Below are 24,745 nucleotides of genomic sequence, written 5' to 3' on the forward strand. Positions count from 1 at the left end.
CCAAGTGCCCATGAACACAACTGCTTCATAGATAGTACAATACTGCCACCCAGAGGCCTTTCTCTGCAACACCCTTTAAAATCAGCTTTTGAGCTCTCACACTTTCTACATTGTAAAGTGTCCTCCCAAATTTGTCACAGCTCCTGTAGGAGCATGCAAACCCCAGTGATGTTCTAATCCACCTCCATGCTTGTCCACCTGGAGCTTCTGCAAATTAATACCAGTTTACCGCCTGTATATTGTTCTCACCACCATGTCCAGGCAGCAGCAGAATAAAACAAAAAAAAAACGCCCAACAGGGCATCATGCAACATCTATCCCGCACGGCCTCTGGCCCAACATCAGACTCTCCCCCCTCCTCACCAATGAACGCAAATGGTCACTCAATCTCACCAGACGCCTCCTTCGCCACCAAAGAAGATATCCAGGCGATAATGTCGGAGTTTAGTAAAACCATCACGAATAGCTTCCAACAAATGTTCACTGACTTGAGAAAAGACATATCTTCCCTTTCCACCCGCATGACTGGTCTGGAAACCAGGGTAGAATCACACGCCAAGGATTTACAAGTTTTCTCTCAGGATATAAACTATCTGTACCGTGAAGTGAAATTCCTACGCGACAAAAATTAAGATCTTGAAAATAGGGAAAGACGATCCAACCTCCGCATCCGCAACATCCCGGAATCCGTCGCACCCAAAGATCTCGATCCATATCTACACCGTCTATTTTACAAATTGGTCCCCACTCTAAAGGATCAGCCCCTAAACATCGAACGGGCACACAGAGCACTACGCCCAAAACTAAAAGATGGGGAACCCCCTCGAGATGTCGTTTTAAAATTCCTTTCATTCAAAGTCAAGGACCAGATTTCTTTCTCCTGTAGATCGCTGCCCCATATCTTATTCGAGGACTCCCACCTACAGATTTTCCAAGATCTGGCCCCATCTACTATTATCAAAAGGAGAGAAATGAGAGACACCACCAAGGCCCTCCGTGATAATCGATATAAATACAAATGGGGATTCCCATTCCGTCTAATAGTCGAGGTGAATGGTCGACAAGTCACAGTAAGGGACCCCAAGGAGGGGAAAGAACTGCTCCACAGACTCAATCTTTACGAAGCAGACACCAGTATGACCGCCAGCGGCCCCGGGAGTTCCTGAGCCAGACTGGCACGACTCCTCCAAAAGTTGACGTAAAGTATTAATGGGCTGCGTCCCCCAGTTCGTAGTCTTTTGCTTTCCTACTTATTCTAGGGACTAGGGTTTCTCACAGGAGTAACCAGATGACCTTCTGCTGACACTTTCCTTGACAGACTACCTCTGGGGTGGGGGATGTTGTCCTCTACAAGGCTTGTCCCCTGCGCCTAGGTGCAGTGGACAAGCACCCTTCCGATCCTTATCCACACAGTTATAGATGTTTCTCACTAGTAATCTGTGCGGTCTATGTTACTTTTGAAATGTTACACAAGTTCTTTAAATGTTAACAATTGCAGGCCTCACTGTATTTTGGCTCCGGGTGGACGGGCTGAGGCACGGTCTCTGTTCGGCCACCCTCCTCCATTATTAGGGACTACTGCAAAGGTTGGGATTCTCTTTCCTGCCTTCTCTAAATTTATTTAGTTCACAGTTAGTGAGCACTCCCTATTAGCGGGTCCACTAGGTTCGCTTACCAGGTTAGGCTTACCTGTTATCCCTAAGGACCCGCTCAAGGAGATCCTCGGGCCCCCATCTGAGGTCCCCAGGATTCTCTTCTTCATTCTACCATCCTACACCCTTTTCCACTCTCTCATTTCTATTTCTTTCTCACGTTTTCCTCTCTATCCCACTTCCACCCCTCTCATCTACCCTCCCTTGGTTGTCAGTCTCCGCAGGACGGTCGACCGGCGACTTGCACCCCACCAACATGCCCATTAACGTGATCTCTCAAAATGTCAAGGGGTTAAACACCCCACACAAGAGATCCCTACTATATCGCACACTCAACTCACTGCATGGCGACATTGCGTTCATACAAGAAACGCACTTCAAGCATAACGCACATCCCTCACTAGTTTCCAGACGGTTCCCCACAGTGATATACTCCTCCCACTGCACCCAAAAAAATGGAGTTGCAATAATGATTCGCTCTACAATACCGCTGCAGATTAATACCACTAAAATAGATAGAGAGGGACGGTACATCATCCTGGTTTGCCAGTTAGGTCCCCATTTCATGACTCTGGTGAATTTATATGCACCAAATACTGGACAGGGGCTCTTTTTTCGAAAACTTTTCTTAGAACTTCAAACGATCCGCAAAGGCACACTATTGATTGGCGGGGATTTTAATACGGTTATATCATCAGACCCAGACAAAAGTAACCCCACGAGCCAGCATCAACACAGCCACATCCCGGGCAACCTTAGGAAACACATGTCCGAGGCTGGTCTCTTTGGCACATGGCGGGCCCACTATCCGACCTCCAAAGATTACACTTTCTTCTCGAACCCCCACAGGACTTACTGTCGCATAGACATGATTATGGGTTGTAGTAGTATATTGCAGTCACTGCTAAAAGTGGACATTCTTCCCAATGTCTGGTCAGACCACTCGAGCATCTTAGCTACTATAGACCCACTGGGTACTCAAAAAGGCCTTCAGACTTGGAGGCTGAATGAAACCCTCCTTCGCATACCCCAATTTAAAGATCAAATTAACACCCAGATTCAAGATTACTTTCAATCTAACATCACAGACGACATCCCCATGCCCACAGTATGGGAAGCACACAAGGCGGTGATCAGGGGAGCAATAATTAAATATGCCACTCACAGGAAAAAAACTCGAAAAGATCTCCTCTCTCACCTCTCAACTCTCCCAACTGGAACAGACACACAAACAATCCCACTCCCCCACCGTTCTTACACAGATCCAAGGGGTCAGGGGGGAACTGCAATCCATCTTAGCGGAACGCACAGAGAAGTCTCTTAGGTATTTAAGCCAAAGATTTTATGAGAAAAATAACAAGTCAGACTCACTCCTGGCAGCAAAACTTAGAGCACAGAGAGCATCCCAAACTATCTATGCAATACATAACGACCAACACACCCTTAGTTACGACCCTGGCCACATAAATGATTCCTTCTATAAATACTACAAATCCCTTTACAACTTGAAAGAACCGGCTTCTGGCCCTTCTTTACCATCAGCATTAGCACAGGAATACTTGGACACATGTCACCTCCCCAAACTCTCGGAATCAGCCATCGAATCACTCAACTCCCCCATATCACCAGATGAATTAACTAGGGCATTACAAACACAGAAGTCGTCGAAGGCCCCAGGCCCCGATGGGTTTCCTATGACCTATTACAAGTCTTTCTCAGGCTCACTGACTCCACAACTAGCGGTGTTATTCAACAAAATCATGCAGGGGGAGAGGTTCCACACTGACTCAATGAAATCCGCAATCATAGTACTGCCAAAACCAGGCAAGGATCCAACTTGTTGCACAAGCTATAGGCCAATATCACTCATCAATGCCGACATAAAGCTTTTCGCAAAAGTTTTGGCCACAAGACTAAACTCCTATCTTACCTCGTTGATAGACGCAGATCAAGTGGGCTTTGTCCCCACAAGACAAGCTCTAGACAACACAAGACGAGCTATTGACTTGATCTTATACATCAACAAGACTAAATCCCCAGCGATCATGCTTTCCTTAGATGCAGAGAAGGCCTTTGATCGTCTTTCCTGGCCTTTTATGTTCCATGCACTGAGGACATATGGCTTCGGGGGAAGCTTTCTTTCTGCCATACAAGCTCTGTATCACGGACCGAGAGCAGTGGTCTCTACTAACGGCATCACCTCCCAACCCTTCAATCTGGGAAACGGCACCAGACTAGGTTGCCCTTTATCCCCCCTGCTATATGCCCTCAGTATCGAACCACTAGCAGCCCACATCAGAAAAAAACAAGACATTCAGGGGATAAATGTACGGGGCTCCCAATACAAAATATCCCTATTCGCAGACGACGTCCTGTTATCCATATCTTCCCCACTGACTTAACTCCCAAACTTACAGGCCGCACTAACACAATACAGTAATCTATCAGGTCACAAAGTGAATAATTCAAAGTCAGAAGCACTGGCTCTTCATTTATCTAGCTCCACTATGGAAACACTAGAATCAAACTTCAATTACATTTGGCGTCCCCAATCGATTAAATACCTGGGAATACAGATAACAAAACATTTTGGTCAACTTTTTAAAGCTAATTATATTCCCCTTTTAAACTCCATAAAAAAAGACCTTATAAATTGGACCCCCTTATGCATATCCTGGACGGGCCGGATAAATACGATCAAAATGAACATACTACCCCGGTTGTTATACCTATTCCAAACTATCCCAGTGACGGTCCCCACTTCCTTCCTCCGAACCATTCAGTCTCTATGCGGCAAATTTATATGGTCAAACAAATCTCCCAGACTAAATAGAACCTGCCTTGCGAAGTCCTCGTCCAATGGAGGTCTAGGCCTCCCTATGTTTGAACGCTATTTCCAGGCTACGCAACTGAGCCACGTGGTAGCATGGCACGCGCGGGCGGGTGGCAAGAAATGGGTGGCCTTGGAAAGTGAAATGGTGGATTATCATTCTGTTTGCTTCCTCCCCTGGCTACCGCCGAAACTTAGACCAGCCTCGGTACTAGACACTCCCGGTGTCCACTCTGTGTTAAAGACATGGGACCACCTAAATAAGAAACTTCAGTTGGCACCTTACCCATCCCCTCTCACCCCCCTATGGCGACACCCAGACTTCCCCCTAGGATGCATGTCACCATACTCACAACCCTGGATCTCGGCAGGTATCACCCGACTCTCACATATAACAGGGGAATTTGCCCCCCAAAACTTTGCAGCACTTTGTGAAAAATATGACAACCAGCACCTTAGGCATTTCGACTACCTCCAGATATCAAGCTTTGTCAACTCCCTCCTCAAAACTACCAAACCTAGATCACCGCTTCCCTTCGAACGGTTTTGTATGTACAACCCGGAGCGCAGCGAGCCCCGCGAGGGGACGCGGATACCTGTGAAGCCCGCGAGGGGACACGGATACCTGTGAAGTGTCCGCGTCCCCTCGCGGGGCTCGCTGCGCTCGCCACGCTTCGGCTCGGTGGCTCGCTGCGCTCGCCACACTTTCTATTCTCAACTAAACGCCGACATGGATAGTGGGGGTATGAAAAAGTCGGAGGACGCGTACCGCCGCCCCTCGCGGGGCTCGCTGCGCTCGCCACGCTTCGGGTTGACGTCAATACTGTGTTTCTGTGCAGATGTGACAAGGGGAGGGCTTTGAAGGGTAAATAAATACAGTAGTGTTACAGATGGGCCATCCTATGGGCCAACCATAAAAGCGGGAACGAAATCGGATCGCATCGCATCGCATCGTTCAATATCGTGTATGTGCATTTGTGGTATCCGATGCGATGCGATCCGATTTTTATACGGAGAATAGCATGGTGCGCAATTAACGTAGCGGGCGCCCAGATAGGAAACAAGTACCGGACCATCTCCTTGCTAATCTTCTGTGAGATGGTTTTCATTGTGGTCTTCCAGACATTGGACTTCAACTCCAGGGGTAAATTTACTAATCCAGCTGTATAAGGCGGATCCCTGTATGAATGGGTACCAAACAGATCGGCTGTATATGACCCCAAAATAGGAATGGAGAATAGGACAAATTTACAAAGCTGGGTCAGGCTGATGTCAGGCTGATGTGAATGGTGTATTCTTTTGTAGTTTTCATAACATATGTACATAAAAAATTGAATTTGTACGGATACTTGAGGCCGGGGCGTGGCCTGACGGAGGAGCAGAGAGGACGCCATTCTGCAGAGCTCCCAAAAAAAATATCCACAAAAAGGCACCCTGTGGCTATTCTAATTCACCCCTTGCCAGGCACCCACCTTGTTTACCCGGCGGGGACCCCCAGTAAGGAGACTCGCAGCGCTGCGGAGCCGGGGGCCGGAGAGATCCTGCCTCGCAGGTTGCGGCCTGGAGTCCAGGAGAAGCAGCGGCCTCAATTTCAGGCTGCCCTCCGGCGGTCGAGCTCCACTGCCCGCGCGTGGCGCGCCCCGGACCGGGAGCGCATCGGCGGGCATCCAGAGACAAGCGGAGCCCCCCTCTACACCAGGGACGGAGCACCCCCATCACCCTGCCTGGCAGGCTGCCTGGGGAGAGCCCGGGGCTCCGCCGTCATTCATCTCTCCAGCCGCGGCGGCCATTTTGGATCCGGCCGGCAGCTGCCTGACAGCCTGGCAGCCTGGCAGCGTGTGGAAGGCGCAGTAACTGCGGGAGGGTTGGAGCCGGACCTCCCTGCACATCCAAGTGAAAGGTACTGAGTGCCCCAGTTCCCCCAGCCCAGATATCTGAGTCCCCTGGGATTGGGACCATCCCCAGGGCACCACCTTCCTGGGTAGAGGTGACACCTGGCCCCTCCTGAGCTCCCTCTGGGCACAGCCGCACAAATCCATATATCAGATCCTGTGATTCACCCCCGGCCATACCACGCAGCATCGGGACCGGGTAGCCCACAGACCCGGTGCCCGAGACTGCGGCCCGGAATATCAGGAATCTGCACCCCCAAGGCCCCCAACTGGCCAAAATTCACCTGCCCCACTATACGGCTGATTAGAGCTGTCACCCTTCAAGAAAGGTTATACTGCCTAAGAGAACTGTAACCAAATAAGGGTTGGGGTCCCCCCCTCCAAGGGCCACAGGAGAAGACAAAGTATAAACTCACTTTCTGACACAATCAGTGAAGGGCCTGATTCAGGAGTTAATATTACACACCTGGACATATTAACAAAATGTAATCACTTCCAAGTGCCCACGAACACAACTGCTTCATAGATAGTACAATACTGCCACCCAGAGGCCTTTCTCTGCAACACCCTTTAAAATCAGCTTTTGAGCTCTCACACTTTCTACATTGTAAAGTGTCCTCCCAAATTTGTCACAGCTCCTGTAGGAGCATGCAAACCCCAGTGATGTTCTAATCCACCTCCATGCTTGTCCACCTGGAGCTTCTGCAAATTAATACCAGTTTACCGCCTGTATATTGTTCTCACCACCATGTCCAGGCAGCAGCAGAATAAAACAAAAAAAACGCCCAACAGGGCATCATGCAACATCTATCCCGCACGGCCTCTGGCCCAACATCAGACTCTCCCCCCTCCTCACCAATGAACGCAAATGGTCACTCAATCTCACCAGACGCCTCCTTCGCCACCAAAGAAGATATCCAGGCGATAATGTCGGAGTTTAGTAAAACCATCACGAATAGCTTCCAACAAATGTTCACTGACTTGAGAAAAGACATATCTTCCCTTTCCACCCGCATGACTGGTCTGGAAACCAGGGTAGAATCACACGCCAAGCATTTACAAGTTTTCTCTCAGGATATAAACTATCTGTACCGTGAAGTGAAATTCCTACGCGACAAAAATTAAGATCTTGAAAATAGGGAAAGACGATCCAACCTCCGCATCCGCAACATCCCGGAATCCGTCGCACCCAAAGATCTCGATCCATATCTACACCGTCTATTTTACAAATTGGTCCCCACTCTAAAGGATCAGCCCCTAAACATCGAACGGGCACACAGAGCACTACGCCCAAAACTAAAAGATGGGGAACCCCCTCGAGATGTCGTTTTAAAATTCCTTTCATTCAAAGTCAAGGACCAGATTTCTTTCTCCTGTAGATCGCTGCCCCATATCTTATTCGAGGACTCCCACCTACAGATTTTCCAAGATCTGGCCCCATCTACTATTATCAAAAGGAGAGAAATGAGAGACACCACCAAGGCCCTCCGTGATAATGGATATAAATACAAATGGGGATTCCCATTCCGTCTAATAGTCGAGGTGAATGGTCGACAAGTCACAGTAAGGGACCCCAAGGAGGGGAAAGAACTGCTCCACAGACTCAATCTTTACGAAGCAGACACCAGTATGACCGCCAGCGGCCCCGGGAGTTCCTGAGCCAGACTGGCACGACTCCTCCAAAAGTTGACGTAAAGTATTAATGGGCTGCGTCCCCCAGTTCGTAGTCTTTTGCTTTCCTACTTATTCTAGGGACTAGGGTTTCTCACAGGAGTAACCAGATGACCTTCTGCTGACACTTTCCTTGACAGACTACCTCTGGGGTGGGGGACGTTGTCCTCTACAAGGCTTGTCCCCTGCGCCTAGGTGCAGTGGACAAGCACCCTTCCGATCCTTATCCACACAGTTATAGATGTTTCTCACTAGTAATCTGTGCGGTCTATGTTACTTTTGAAATGTTACACAAGTTCTTTAAATGTTAACAATTGCAGGCCTCGCTGTATTTTGGCTCCGGGTGGACGGGCTGAGGCACTGTCTCTGTTCGGCCACCCTCCTCCATTATTAGGGACTACTGCAAAGGTTGGGATTCTCTTTCCTGCCTTCTCTAAATTTATTTAGTTCACAGTTAGTGAGCACTCCCTATTAGCGGGTCCACTAGGTTCGCTTACCAGGTTAGGCTTACCTGTTATCCCTAAGGACCCGCTCAAGGAGATCCTCGGGCCCCCATCTGAGGTCCCCAGGATTCTCTTCTTCATTCTACCATCCTACACCCTTTTCCACTCTCTCATTTCTATTTCTTTCTCACGTTTTCCTCTCTATCCCACTTCCACCCCTCTCATCTACCCTCCCTTGGTTGTCAGTCTCCGCAGGACGGTCGACCGGCGACTTGCACCCCACCAACATGCCCATTAACGTGATCTCTCAAAATGTCAAGGGGTTAAACACCCCACACAAGAGATCCCTACTATATCGCACACTCAACTCACTGCATGGCGACATTGCGTTCATACAAGAAACGCACTTCAAGCATAACGCACATCCCTCACTAGTTTCCAGACAGTTCCCCACAGTGATATACTCCTCCCACTGCACCCAAAAAAATGGAGTTGCAATAATGATTCGCTCTACAATACCGCTGCAGATTAATACCACTAAAATAGATAGAGAGGGACGGTATATCATCCTGGTTTGCCAGTTAGGTCCCCATTTCATGACTCTGGTGAATTTATATGCACCAAATACTGGACAGGGGCTCTTTTTTCGAAAACTTTTCTTAGAACTTCAAACGATCCGCAAAGGCACACTATTGATTGGCGGGGATTTTAATACGGTTATATCATCAGACCTAGACAAAAGTAACCCCACGAGCCAGCATCAACACAGCCACCCCCCGGGCAACATTAGGAAACACATGTCCGAGGCTGGTCTCTTTGGCACATGGCGGGCCCACTATCCGACCTCCAAAGATTACACTTTCTTCTCGAACCCCTACAGGACTTACTCGCGCATAGACATGATTATGGGTTGTAGTAGTATATTGCAGTCACTGCTAAAAGTGGACATTCTTCCCAATGTCTGGTCAGACCACTCGAGCATCTTAGCTACTATAGACCCACTGGGTACTCAAAAAGGCTTTCAGACTTGGAGGCTGAATGAAACCCTCCTTCGCATACCCCAATTTAAAGATCAAATTAACACCCAGATTCAAGATTACTTTCAATCTAACATCACAGACGACATCCCCATGCCCACAGTATGGGAAGCACACAAGGCGGTGATCAGGGGAGCAATAATTAAATATGCCACTCACAGGAAAAAAACTCGAAAAGATCTCCTCTCTCACCTCTCAACTCTCCCAACTGGAACAGACACACAAACAATCCCACTCCCCCACCGTTCTTACACAGATCCAAGGGGTCAGGGGGGAACTGCAATCCATCTTAGCAGAACGCACAGAGAAGTCTCTTAGGTATTTAAGCCAAAGATTTTATGAGAAAAATAACAAGTCAGACTCACTCCTGGCAGCAAAACTTAGAGCACAGAGAGCATCCCAAACTATCTATGCAATACGTAATGACCAACACACGCTTAGTTACGACCCTGGCCACATAAATGATTCCTTCTATAAATACTACAAATCCCTTTACAACTTGAAAGAACCGGCTTCTGGCCCTTCTTTACCATCAGCATTAGCACAGGAATACTTGGACACATGTCACCTCCCCAAACTCTCGGAATCAGCCATCGAATCACTCAACTCCCCCATATCACCAGATGAATTAACTAGGGCATTACAAACACAGAAGTCGTCGAAGGCCCCAGGCCCCGATGGGTTTCCTATGACCTATTACAAGTCTTTCTCAGGCTCACTGACTCCACAACTAGCGGTGTTATTCAACAAAATCATGCAGGGGGAGAGGTTCCACACTGACTCAATGAAATCCGCAATCATAGTACTGCCAAAACCAGGCAAGGATCCAACTTGTTGCACAAGCTATAGGCCAATATCACTCATCAATGCCGACATAAAGCTTTTCGCAAAAGTTTTGGCCACAAGACTAAACTCCTATCTTACCTCGTTGATAGACGCAGATCAAGTGGGCTTTGTCCCCACAAGACAAGCTCTAGACAACACAAGACGAGCTATTGACTTGATCTTATACATCAACAAGACTAAATCCCCAGCGATCATGCTTTCCTTAGATGCAGAGAAGGCCTTTGATCGTCTTTCCTGGCCTTTTATGTTCCATGCACTGAGGACATATGGCTTCGGGGGAAGCTTTCTTTCTGCCATACAAGCTCTGTATCACGGACCGAGAGCAGTGGTCTCTACTAACGGCATCACCTCCCAACCCTTCAATCTGGGAAACGGCACCAGACTAGGTTGCCCTTTATCCCCCCTGCTATATGCCCTCAGTATCGAACCACTAGCAGCCCACATCAGAAAAAAACAAGACATTCAGGGGATAAATGTACGGGGCTCCCAATACAAAATATCCCTATTCGCAGACGACGTCCTGTTATCCATATCTTCCCCACTGACTTCACTCCCAAACTTACAGGCCGCACTAACACAATACAGTAATCTATCAGGTCACAAAGTGAATAATTCAAAGTCAGAAGCACTGGCTCTTCATTTATCTAGCTCCACTATGGAAACACTAGAATCAAACTTCAATTACATTTGGCGTCCCCAATCGATTAAATACCTGGGAATACAGATAACAAAACATTTTGGTCAACTTTTTAAAGCTAATTATATTCCCCTTTTAAACTCCATAAAAAAAGACCTTATAAATTGGACCCCCTTATGCATATCCTGGACGGGCCGGATAAATACGATCAAAATGAACATACTACCCCGGTTGTTATACCTATTCCAAACTATCCCAGTGACGGTCCCCACTTCCTTCCTCCGAACCATTCAGTCTCTATGCGGCAAATTTATATGGTCAAACAAATCTCCCAGACTAAATAGAACCTGCCTTGCGAAGTCCTCGTCCAATGGAGGTCTAGGCCTCCCTATGTTTGAACGCTATTTCCAGGCTACGCAACTGCTCCACGTGGTAGCATGGCATGCGCGGGCGGGTGGCAAGAAATGGGTGGCCTTGGAAAGTGAAATGGTGGATTATCATTCTGTTTGCTTCCTCCCCTGGCTACCGCCGAAACTTAGACCAGCCTCGGTACTAGACACTCCCGGTGTCCACTCTGTGTTAAAGACATGGGACCACCTAAATAAGAAACTTCAGTTGGCACCTTACCCATCCCCTCTCACCCCCCTATGGCGACACCCAGACTTCCCCCTAGGATGCATGTCACCATACTCACAACCCTGGATCTCGGCAGGTATCACCCGACTCTCACATATAACAGGGGAATTTGCCCCCCAAAACTTTGCAGCACTTTGTGAAAAATATGACAACCAGCACCTTAGGCATTTCGACTACCTCCAGATATCAAGCTTTGTCAACTCCCTCCTCAAAACTACCAAACCTAGATCACCGCTTCCCTTCGAACGGTTTTGTATGTACAACCCAGAAAGAAGAGGAGCTATTTCATTACTAGACTTCCTTCTGGCAGACAAACCCCTAGCTAAAGAACCTTTTGAAATCGCATGGGAAAAAGATCTAGGCGTAACTCTGGAGGAAGAAGAATGGTCAGAAATAAAAACACAAGTAGCTAAATCCTCAATTAACTCAAACATCAAGGAAAACGCCTACAAAGTCTATTCTAGATGGTACATGGTTCCCACAGTAATACACCGTATATTCCCTTCCAGCTCAAATCAGTGTTGGCAGAACTGTGGTTCACAAGGTACATTTATACACACGTGGTGGGAATGCCCCCAAATTAGCTCCTACTGGGACGAAATTTTCTCTCTCATGGGTACGATATTCGATTCCTCGATCCCTAAATGCCCCCTGTCGGCTCTGCTTTGCAGACCAGTGGAGGGGTCTGTAAACCATAAAAGCAAGCTATGTGGCCAAATTCTTAACTCCGCCAGATTGTTGATTGCAACAAACTGGAAACAAACCGCTGCTCCTTCCATTCAGTCTGTAATTAACAAAGTTTGGTTTGCAGCCTCCATGGAGTATATCACTGCGCTGCTACATGATTCGGTAGGGAAATTCGTGTCAACCTGGACCCCTTGGTAGGCACACTTTCAGAGGCAGATCCCAGGTGGGGTGTGATCGCTGGTTCTAGTCCGCCGCTCTGTTATTGACCCTCGACAAAAGGAATCTGTTACATACGCATGTTAGTGAAACACCCCCCCCTCCCCTTCCCCATCTTGCTAACTCTCCTTGCTTTTCCCCCTCTGTTCTTTACCCCTCTTACACGCTCCATTAATATTGATTCACCAATTGTTTGTAAACATATTATAAAAACAAAAAATGACAGTGGTTGACACATCAGTTTGACCTAGTTTAGTGCAAAATATATCAGTATCTGATCACACTAGAAAGTCGGGTTTAGCACTGTACTGTTGTTTGATTTTTCTTGCTGTGTCGTTTGCCACTGTAAAAATAAAGAGTTTAAAAAATAAAAAAATTGAATTTGTACATATTTCAACCATTCCTACCCATTAGATCTTAGTAAATTTCCCCCGAGCTTTCATACTGAAAACGTGGCTGGTGGCAGTGGAATGTGCACACTTTAATGATTTATTTTAGGACCATTCACTATGTAGGTGAAGTATGCTATTATAGATGAGTCTTCACAGTAGTGTAAATAGATAATTTGTAGGCCTCACAGCAAAGTTTGTTTGTTTCACCCAATGGTGAAAAATCTATATAGCACATGTTATGTTGACAGATAATGTGGGACCCTTTCAGCTCTGAGCCCCATAGCAGCTGCACTCCCTGCACCTATGGTAGTTACACCCCTGTATATAACGCATGGGTACTTATGTAGTATCTGGGCTTCCGATTTAGAAATCGGATCGGATCGCATCGCATCGTATCGCATCGCATGCGACCAAATCGTATGCGATGCGATGGTCAAGATTTTTCCATAGGATTCAATGTTAAAATGGTCTGAGTCCATTTTAACATAGAATTCAATGGGAAAAGGGGGTCCTTTTCCTTTCCCCACTATCCAAGTGGGCATGGAGTTGGATATAAACCTGTGGCGAGCGTAGCGAGCCACCGAGCCCGAAGCGTGGCGAGCGTAGCGAGCCCCGCGAGGGGACACAGAATACTTTTTACGAAATATGCGTCCCCTCGCCACGCTTCGGGCTCGGTGGCTCGCTGCGCTCGCCACGCTATAGAAAATCAACTCTATGCCCACTTGGATAGTGGGGAAATGAACAGGACCTTCTTAACATTGAATCCTATGCAAAATCGCATCGAATCGCATCGCATCGCATCTGATTGTATGCCTTAAGGTAAGGCATACAATCACAAAATCGGCAGCCCAGATACTACATAAGTACCAACGCATGTAACTGTGACAGGGAAGGTGGCCCCTTTCAGCTCTGGGCCCCATAGCAGCTGCACTTTCTGCACCTATGATAGTTACATTACTGCAAAAAATTGGACATAACATAGCATTTTTACAGCAGATAGCAGATACAGCACCAGTTGCACACAAAATAAAGGCATACTGCATATAATTTTAATCAGCAGAAACTGATTAAGTTGGATGTTTTCAGCTCTGAATCAGTAAAAAGTTGGATTCAGAAGTTTTGCCTATGTTTAGCATGCAACTGATCCAAATTAGAAAGTTGGACATAATTACAGCAGTGAGTTGTATTCGTCAAAGTTGTAAATCAATAACAAGTAAACAATTATAGCACATTTGCGACAAATAAACATAAAAAAATTATTTGTAACCGTAAAAAAACCTAATATACTTTGGTATGCAGATACAGCCGCAGCATGTCTAATTACAGCTGTATCTTTATACCAAATTAGGTTACAGTGTAGAATAACCTTTTGTATGCCGATACAGATGCATATTATTATTTAATGCATTTTAATCAGCAGGAGCTGCTTTTTGCTTCCTATTCGCATATATGCAAATTAGATGCATTTTTGGGGGGAAATATTCAACAATGGCATGTACAGTATACAGTATGTACTGTAAGACACTTCCTGGTCTAAATAACCTGTAAGAAGTCAGATCTAACTTGCAATTTTAGTATTAAAGACACATTAAAGATGTCATTGCTCGATTTCTGAAAAAAAAATCAGACATTATAATGCGACTTTTTCCTGCCCGCTAATATTGGCTCCCAATACATCACCTGTTGTGCCAAATTATCATCACTTTTGAGCATTGACGTTAGTAAGTAGAAGGGCAGGTATTGTAATTTTAAAGTAGATGGCTTGGGGCCACCTAGGCCCAGAGAAGCTTTATAGATTTTGGCAGTGAGAAATAGATTTAGATGCATTTTGTGCCCCACTGCCGCCAGGGGCGGATCCAGGAAAAAATTACAAGAGGGCACCATGATAGGAGAGGGGATGAGAGGGGGAGGGGAGGTGTTAGTGGTGCCAGTGTACATGCTAAGAGAGCGCCAAGAGAGAGGACAGCAGAGAGAGGGCAGGAATGGAATTAAAAATAGGCCCTGGCATTTAAAGTACACGGGCCCACCTTGGTGACAAAAGTAAAGGATGTAGTTGTGCACGCTCTGGAAAAGGGGTGTGGCCACGCAAAAGGGGGCATGTCCTTGAGTGTAGTGTACCACACCATATATAACTTCTACACATTATGCAACAAAATACTGGACCCCATTATACGTCCCCTTACACATGTGTAATAACCAGGAAAAAGCTTGTCAGTTCTTTTCTTTTCAGGTAAGTATTATTGTAATACTCTTGTCCCATTAAAATCTCTCTTAAGAGAGGTAAATACATTAGTTAAAAGGTTCAACAAAGTTTTATTAATAACAATACAGCTGACGATTAATACACTATGCACTATTATAGCAAAGTTGTAATAGAGGCAATGTGGAGATAGTTATTGCCTTACATACAAATTATTACTGGAGCTACCTGTGATTATGGGTGACCCACACAATCATAGCAAAGTCCATTGCTCTTACACAGGTACAGAGGGAGGAAAGGGTGCCAGACATACAGTATGTGCAGTGACTGTGAAGTTGGGGAGAGCTCTCACACATGGGGGGATATTCTCTAAGAATCTCCGCCCCCCTTCGCAGCCCATCGCAATTATAATTATCGCATATGTTCTAACATATGCGATAATTATAGCAAAGGACAGCTCTTGCATTAAGAGCTGTCCTTTGCGGTCCCGGCAGCTCCCCCCTCCCTCCCACACCCGGTGCTGCTGCTGCTGCGCCAGGCTCTCCTCCTCCCTGCACACGGAAGAGGATCAGTGCAGGGAGGAGGTCACAGGTCCGGGCAGCATAGCTCTGTGCTGCCCGGACACAGGTGAGGGGGCGGCGGGGGTCTGTCCGGGGCGGCGGGGGGTCGTTGCGGGGCGGCGGTGGCTTGCGTTAGAAGCCCATTGGCTTCTACGGGGCATCGCCAGATTTTTCTGGCGATGCCCCCCGCCGGCTTACAGCATCCCAAAATGCGGTAAAAACCCTGATAACGGGGTTTTTACCGCATTTCTAGCTTAGAGAATCTCCCCCATGGGCCTCTGCCAAGCAGCGAGAGATAGAAGTGTATCACAGTGGATAACTCCCAGCCAGAGGTGTAAGTTCATCCCAATTGCCCGGAGAAAATTAAAGGGCTCCAGCTATGATGTTTGAGAATGGCCAGTGGGTCAAACTCAAAAACATTCAGAATAAGCATTCACAGGTGCATCCCATCTCACAGACCAGCAACAGCCGCAGGTGCACGTCACTTGCTTCAGCACAGGTTGAGTGGTACCAGACAGGAGCCATCCTGTCCTTTATTGCAGGGTAGGGTGCAATCAACTGTTTCAACAGGCTGAGTGCCTTTGTCATTATAGTATAGCTTGGTCATCCAGTTTCTGGCAATGTTTGAGGTAAACTGGCATGGCACTGCAGAACTTTTTAAACGTCAACTTTTTTTTGCCTCAGAGTGAAAAAAGATGCCATGCCAGTTTTCCTCATACGTTGCTGGGTGACCAAGTACCTACATATACATACTGTACATGTGCATACATACATACATACATACATACATACATACACACACACACACTATTCAAACAATCAGCAAAGTTGCCTTGCTGATTGTTTTACTCCGAGTGCCATCCTCAGTGTAGTGGTATGATTGTGCTACCTGCTAGGAGCAACTAGAAGGGCACCGTTCTACTTATAATTGTTGGAGAACTGCTCTACATTCTTGCAGCAGGGCCCCCCACCCTTATGCCTGTCTGTTTTACCCAGTTTGTTCTTTTAGTGTTGTCATCATTAACCCCTTCAGTGGTGGGGGGTTTTTTGGGAGCGCTCCCCACTGGGCGAGTTTTTTATGGGGAGCGCTCCCTTTAAAAAAAACCACCACTACCCCCCTGGGTCCGGGCAGCGCCGCTGAACTGTCACCCCCCCACCGCATCGCTGTCCCCGGCAGCCGGCTTGTCATAAGCCGGCGCCGGGGACTTCTATTGAAAACCCGGAGGGGAGGGGGGAGGAGGAGGGAGGAGGAGGCGATGCCGCAGAGGGGAGGGAGCTGGGCAGCGCGACGCTGCCTGAGATCAGAGTGAACTCAGCAGCGCTGCCCGACTCCAAACAGTGGCAATCCCAAGAATTTTCCGGGCTTGCCAGACTGGGCACTGAGGCACAGCCCGGAAAATTCTCGGGATTGCCACTGAAGAGGTTAAACCACAATGGAATTTGCTGCGATATATAAGAAACTGTAAATAAATAATTAAATAAATTACATCCTCCATTTCCTTATGTCCTCTACAGTTTGATATTTAAGTCATACTTTCAATATAACCTGTTTGTAGCCTCTGAGGGTTAGAATTTAGTCTGAATATGTTGCTCGTCTGTAAATCTGTAAATTTTTACCAAATGGCAATAAAAAAAGAGACTGATTTAACACCATCGAACTGGTAGTGTACACATTCCATTTCCTTGTTCTCTTGTTAACAGACTTAACACTGCAATAGGAATACTAGACTAAATGTAGGTTACTTACAGCAGACATTGTCAATGATCAAAATGAAAATGAATCTTGCGTCTTGGATAAGGCCGCCTATGGAGCATAAGACCAATCACCTGTATATCAAAATAGAAATGTTATATGGAGAAGTTGAAAATGGAGAAGTATGAAATGTTGTATGGGGAAGAGAAACAAATTTGGAGATGGAAGGAGATGGAAAGTAGGGAATAGATGTAGAGGAAAAAAATAAATAAAAACAGAGACAGACACACAGGGCCTTATTCTAGTTCACTCTTTCTGACAAAATCCTTCTTAGATGGACAAAACCATGGGCCTTATTCCAGTTCACTCTTTCTGACAAAATCCTTCTTGGATGGACAAAACCATGTGCACTGCAGGGGGGGAGATGTAACTTGTGCAGAGAGAATTAGATTTGGGTGAGTTATTTTGTTTCTGTGCAGGGTAAATACTGGCTGCTTTATTTTTACACTGCAATATAGATCTCACTTCGAAGTAAAACCCCACCCAAATCTAATTCTCTCTGCACAAGTAACATCTGCCCCGCCCCCACCTGCAGTGCACATGGTTTTGTCCATCTAAGAAGGATTTTGTCAGAAAGAGTGAACTAGAATAAGGCCGAGAAAAGAAAGAGAGAGAGAGAGAGAGAGAGAGAGAGAGAGAGAGAGAGAGAGAGAGAGAGAGAGAGAGAAAATAAGCAGGCTTTGACATCAGTATATAAAAAAATAGCATGAACAAAAGAATATTGACATTTTAACAAAACATTAAATATGTAACCAAATCTTACTGTCCTAGTGGCGTTGTAAGGTAGAATATCCCGATGCTAATAGTGTGTACACACGGTTCGATATGGCTTCCGATGTTGACGATATCGTCAACATCGGAAGCCATATCGCATACATATCGCATACTGATTGTATGCATTGTAAGGGCTTCCTAGCCCGATGCGCGCTCCCGTTTAAGGAGAGATCGGAGGGGAGATAGAGTGGGCAGCACACTCTATCTAGCACAAATCGCAAGCATATCGCATGCATCGTATGTGCCTTGCGATATGCTTAAGATGCGATGTGCTATACGATTTCGAGGGCCCTGTCAGTCATCCTGTTGTTAAGTCAAAATCGCTTAGTCAAAATCTTAAGCAAATCTTAAGGCACATAGGAAATCGCATAGTAAATCAAATAGGAAATCACATAGCAAATTGTATGGTAAAAAGTCAAAATCTTAAGAATATCTTAAGGCATATCTTAAGGAGTAGAGAAAAAAAAAAAAAAGGGAAAAGTAAAAATCGGACAAAACATCGAATCGTACATCGGATCGCACAGAACATCGAACCGTGTGTACACACTCTTAGCATGACAAAGGTCAGAATCCTAGCAGCATCATCCCAGTGGATTTTGGTAAATATTGTAACCCTAACCCACTTCTCACACAGAATCAGAATAAACCTTATTGACCATGAATTAGATTGGATTGCTGTGCAACAGCCAGTTATGTACAGTTAAACAGTGACAGATATATGAACACATACAGGAATACGCTAGAAGTACCCTGGGTGATATAGATGCAGAGAGCACAGAGACAGTAAAGTTACCGCAGAGACAGTACAGTTATGCATAGTTCCTAGACAGCCATTTGCGGCACCATCTTGAAGGGCTCAACAGGCCATATTCCTGTAGGGAGAGCCAGTGTGGGTGGTGGTGGGGGGGAAGAATCAGTCAGTGAGGTTGGGGAAGAGAAAGTGGGGGAGGGGGGGTGCGGCACAACCATAAAGTTCACCCGAAGCTGGGGGGGGGGGGGATTCCTAATCTTCCTCTTCTAAAGCCGTACCCTCCCACTAGCACCTAACCCAAATAATTTATATAAGGATTCCTCTGCTTGGATTCTGAACCTTTGGGATTTTACACTAAATCCCCTTGTGGACAATACCACCCCTAGCCTTAGTGATCATCCTTTATAAAGTCTAAAAAGTGCGGCTATACAAAACAATATGCTTTATTATGTCTTAAAGTATGGATGATGTAATGGTTAGCATGACTATCGCACTTCACTGAGGTCATAGGTTTGATTTCTACCATGACCCTAACTGTCTAGAATTTTTATATTCTACCCATGCTTGCAGTGGCTTCCTCTGCATACTCTGGTTTCCTCCAACAATCCAAACATATACTGGTATGTTAACTGTCAACAAAAAAAAACCCTAGTGTGTACGTTGGCAGACTAGATGGGCCAATTGTTTTATATATGCCACCAATTTCTATAATTCAAGTGTAATGATCTATACAATTTGACAGTCACTACTTATTTTAGTAGAGCAGCTGTAAATGAGATAATCAGTTAAAGAGAAGTGTTTCATAAAATATAATAGTGTGCTACCTCAGAACTAAAGACAGGATTATATGCATTTCCATATGTGTATATTTATTTGCATACTTTGCCGATTCTCACGGGTTATTGCCAGGGGCCGATCCAGGAGAAAATGACAGGGGGACACCATGATAGGAGAGGGTTTGGGAGGGGGAGGGGGGTGTGGTGCCAGTGTACTGTACATGCTAAGAGAGTGACAAGAGAGAGGAGAGCAGAGAGAGGGCGGAAATGGGATTAAAAATAGGCCCTGACGTTTAAAGTACACAGGCCCACTTTGGCGATAAAAGTGAAGGATGTAGTTGTGCCCACACCAAAGGCGCGCTCTGGAAAAGGGGTGTGGCCACTCAAAAGGGGGCATGTCTTTAAGTGTAGTGTACCACACCATATACAACTTCTACACATTATGCAGCTAAATACTAGACCCCATTATACTTGCCCCTTACACATGATGCCAAATGGAATGAGCCAAAATTCACATAATGCCACACAGATTAAGCCAAAATTCATAACATGCCAAACGAATTGAGCCAAAATTCACATAATGCCACAGGGATTGAGACAAAATTAACATAATGCCACATGGATAGAGCCAAAATTCACATAATGCCACACAGATTAAGCCAACATTCACAACATGCTTCATAAACAGGGACATTGCGCACAAAAGGCGCACATTAAAAATGTACACCATAATGTCCATTACATGTTAAGCCGCACGCCATTATGTCCATTACGTATTATGCCAAACACCATAATGCCTATTAAAAATTATGCAACATAAGTGCTGCTTACCTACATGTTCATTGCCAAGGGTTCCATGCTTGTTGCCACGTGGGATTACATGCTCATTGCCTAGGGGGAATACATGCTTGCGGTAACTAGGGGACACCCGCCGCCAGGCAGAAGTGACAGTCATTGATAGCCGGGCAGAGAGCAGGAAGCTGCCCTGCTGTATTCAGAGTACTGCAGGTCCCGGCTATTTGAAATAATACCCCTTTTTACCAGAATATGCATTCCTGGGTTGGCCCCTTTTACACCAGCCTAGTCCCTGCATTTTGTGCTGTGAGGGGGAGAGCAAACCACCCCATCCCCCCTTAAACCGGCTATCTCATTTAACCGGCTATATCTTCGGAACAAACTGATCCATTTACATGAGACAAGTATCATTTAAAGAACTTTTCAGTGGGCTTCGAATGATTTTGGTCCCGTTTGGTTCCAGCGTAATCTGCCCTCAAAGGACATGAAATTACATTTCAAAAATACTAAAAATCGGTTTACCCATAATATAATAATTATACAATTGACCAATATATCCCAGCTTGGTATTAGATTGAAGGTCCAGCAATTTGGGTTCGAATGATATCAACCACGAGCTTCTGTGATGCCAGTGGGGGAACTGGCAACCGTCGGAACTTGGTGGGGGTTTGAATTAACGGGTCCCATGTTATCCTATGGGGAAAATGTTCCAGGTTTGCCAGGCGATATCTCCGGTTCCCAGGGGGGGGGGGGGGGGGTAGCGACATGACTCATTGGAAAGCCCTGGTCCTCAGCTACAAAATGAACTAAAATGACAGGGGAGGCACGTGCCCGGGTGCCCTCTCTGAATCCGCCCATGGTTATTGCATATTTTACCTAAAATCTAGTGATGTGCATATTTTTCCACCCACAAATCATGGCACTGCTTTGCCCTGCGGCTGCTGCTGGCCAGCTAGTGGTAGAGTGTGCAGGCCGGGCCAATATGTGCGCAGTGTGGGGGACCTTGAATGTATGCTATGTCTGACACTGCTCTAGGCTGCCAATCCATTTTAATAAAAGTCAGTCGGGGGGGATGCCAATTTTCACAACTATTTCGACAAAGTCACTTGGCACTTAAAGGGTTAAGCAGAAATATAACAACAGTATTATATTTCTGCTGAATTATGCGTGGCTGCATACTGTATGACTGTCTGAAGAGAATTCAGGCAGATTAACCTGCGCTATATCCAATCAAATTGTTTCAGACAGAAGAAGGGCAGTGACTCCATGGGATGTGGAACTATGATGGTTGGAGATAATCTAATAGGCAGGCAGTGAGTGAGGTGTTCAACAGAGGGTGTCACTTTCAACCAGCTGTCTGGTTTAGCTCGCACTGCAATACAGTGCTCAAACTCAAAATAAACTACAGCTTCCAATGGTCCTTACTGCTGGGAGCTCCTGGTATCAAGTGCTACTGGGAGATGTAGTTTATTTAGAATTTTACCATAGTGTGGTATAGTATGGGCACCAGCACCAGCAACAATTGCCAGGGGTGGATTGGGATGTAGAACCTGCCTGGAAAAGTTATGGAAGTAGCCTGGGGGTGGGGGAGTTGAGGGGGTGGAGTCTGTCAAGAAGGGGTGGATCCTGACTAATAGAATCTGAGTTGCATGCAGTTGTGGCCTTCCCTGTATTTTTTTTATGCATATGCAACTTTATGCCAGGCTTGCCTACTTTATGGCTGCCAGTTAAGTGTGGCAGAGCGGGGTGGGGCTGCTAAAGGATGGGTATACCCTCTATACCTTACACTACGTTACTGAACCCTCTATACCCACCACTACATTACTGACCCCTCTAAAACCACCACTACATTACTGACCCCTCTATACCCACCACTCCATCACAAATTCGGACCCTATTACATCTCGCCCTTGGTATCCCAGTATTTATGAGACGACTACAATTATAAGATTTATGTCACTGCCTACACCCTCTAGAGAAGGAATTGCCTGTCTGCAGCCGATGGTGCCCTCCCAAGAATAGACTACATGTTTATCTCCACAACTCTACTCCCTAAAATAGTTAAAATTGAAGCTATCTGACCATGCTTTGATAGGGTTCTCCCTGAGGATGCATTTGGATGTTGGCCTATTTATCTCATGGAAATATCCACATGCATTGGCAAATTTGTTGCAATTTCATAGCAAAGTGGAATCAGTGTGGATGGATTACTTCCACAAAAATGATACCTCTTTAGAGGACAATCCTATGGCTTTTTTGGCAGTCAGTTATCAGAGGTCAAATCATCTCATATGTTGCTGCCTAGAAGAAATCAATCACGCAAGAATTCATCCAGGCTCAATCTCATTTAAACGGTACTTTCCATGCCTTTATTTATAACCATTCTCCTAATACCAAACAATTGTATCAAAAGGCCAAAATTACTTATGATGCATTCTTTTCCAAATTGGAAACTAGTTATTCCTTCCAAAAGGACTACTGATTTTTTGGAAATAAAATGGGTAAATGCCCACTTAAACTTCCTCTAGTAAACAAATCGCTGAGGACATGAGAGATTTTTATGACGCTCTTTGTCAAGCCTCCCCATCCAATGCCACTGCTTCTTCTTCTTCATTCTGGGAATATCTTTCCTTACCAACAGTTGCTAGCTCATATCATAATGCCTTAATTTCCCCAATCACAAAGGAAGAAGTACGTTTGGGTATTGCTGGCCTTAAAGTAGGAAAAACCCGGGCCCCGATGGTGTTTCAGTCAAATTTTATAAATTGTTGTCCCCTTGTATAATCCCTGTCTTGACTTGAGTCTTTAATTACATTTTAGACAAGGAAATGACCCCTCAATAATTTAATTCTGCTATAATTAATGTTCTCCCCAAACTGGGAAGAGACTTAAGCAACCCTGGGTCTTACAGACCCATATCTTTACTCAACATTGACTACAAACTACTTACAACAATTCTTGCCAATATACATTATTCACTTAGATCAAACTGGCTTTATAATGGGAAGAAATGATGTTATAAACATTAGCAGAGTACTAATCAGAAATGTATTATACTACCAAACATCCAAAGCTCCGATGGCAATATTATCATTAGACGCTTAGAAGGCATTTGATATGGTGTCATGGACTCACCTTTTTGATACCATGTCAAAATTCTAATTTCCTTCCTGCTTTATATTTTTCATACATACATCTTACAAATTTTCTCTTCCCAAATCCTTAGTAACGGATACCTTTCTGAATCATTTGATACTAGTCAACATTGCCCTTTGTCCGCTCTTCTATTTGTCACTGCCTTAAAACCCTTAGCCATTGCCCTTTGTCATTCCCCTTCATGGAATAAAAATGGGCCCCTTAGATTTATGCCTAGCCTTCTTTGCCGATGAAATGCTGCTCTTTGGATCTGACCCAGATCATTCTCTCCAGTCATTTTGACACATAAGTAATTTTAGCTCATTTTCAGGATACAAAATAAACATTGATAAGTTTGAACTCCTTCATGTTACAGTTGATATTTCCTCCCTTTCAGCAAACCAGGACACTCATCCTATTGAAATAGTTCACATTTTAAATACATAGGCGTACATATCCCGGCTTCCTTGAATAAACTGTACTCACTTAATTTCACACCTCTTAATTTCTACTTTCCGCAATTATTAAACTATTGGTCAGCTATTATCCCTTTTAGGTAGAATGGCTGTAATGAAATCTATTATATTCCCCAAACTATTTTACACTATGCAAATGTTTCACATACACTTGAGGAATGCAGACATCAAGACTATCCATACTGCCATCTCCAAGTTTTTGTGGAAAGCTGGTAAATCATGAATCGCTTGCCATAAACTACAAATCTCCAGAGATAATGGTGGCCTAGGCCTACTATTATGCTACCCTATTTAGATTTATTTTGTATTGGTTACAGAACACAGATACATATACCATAGTTGAACTTGATGATGCTCTAAATTACCCATACTCTACCAATACCCTCCTACACATACCTAAAGGACACATCCCACCCACTATAATACTTAATCCATTGTTTCTTGACACTTATAACGCATGCCCAGGGCTGCCAAGAGAAATCTTGGGCCCGGTACAACAGCTTCCCAGGGCCCATGGGGGGGGGTGTTACCACAGCATGTTAGGGACATGTTTAGTGCATCGTACAGGAGCATGACATGCCCCATG

At 45.5% G+C, this 24,745-nt stretch overlaps 1 protein-coding gene across 1 annotated transcript in view; it reads right to left on the reverse strand.

Moving 5' to 3' along the window:
* The window catches only part of MATK (megakaryocyte-associated tyrosine kinase), a 139,106-nt gene that overhangs the window by 84,236 nt on the left and 30,125 nt on the right, over positions 1-24,745 (reverse strand). Inside the window, exon 2 of the mRNA XM_083179349.1 lies at positions 17,447-17,526. Within this exon, the coding sequence (XP_083035475.1) occupies positions 17,447-17,455 (9 nt within the window). The 5' untranslated portion in view covers positions 17,456-17,526. The remainder of the gene's footprint in view (positions 1-17,446; positions 17,527-24,745) is intronic.

The sequence above is a fragment of the Crinia signifera genome, chromosome 1 (assembly GCF_055691185.1).
Source record: "Crinia signifera chromosome 1, ASM5569118v1, whole genome shotgun sequence".
Taxonomy (NCBI): Eukaryota; Metazoa; Chordata; class Amphibia; order Anura; family Myobatrachidae; genus Crinia; species Crinia signifera.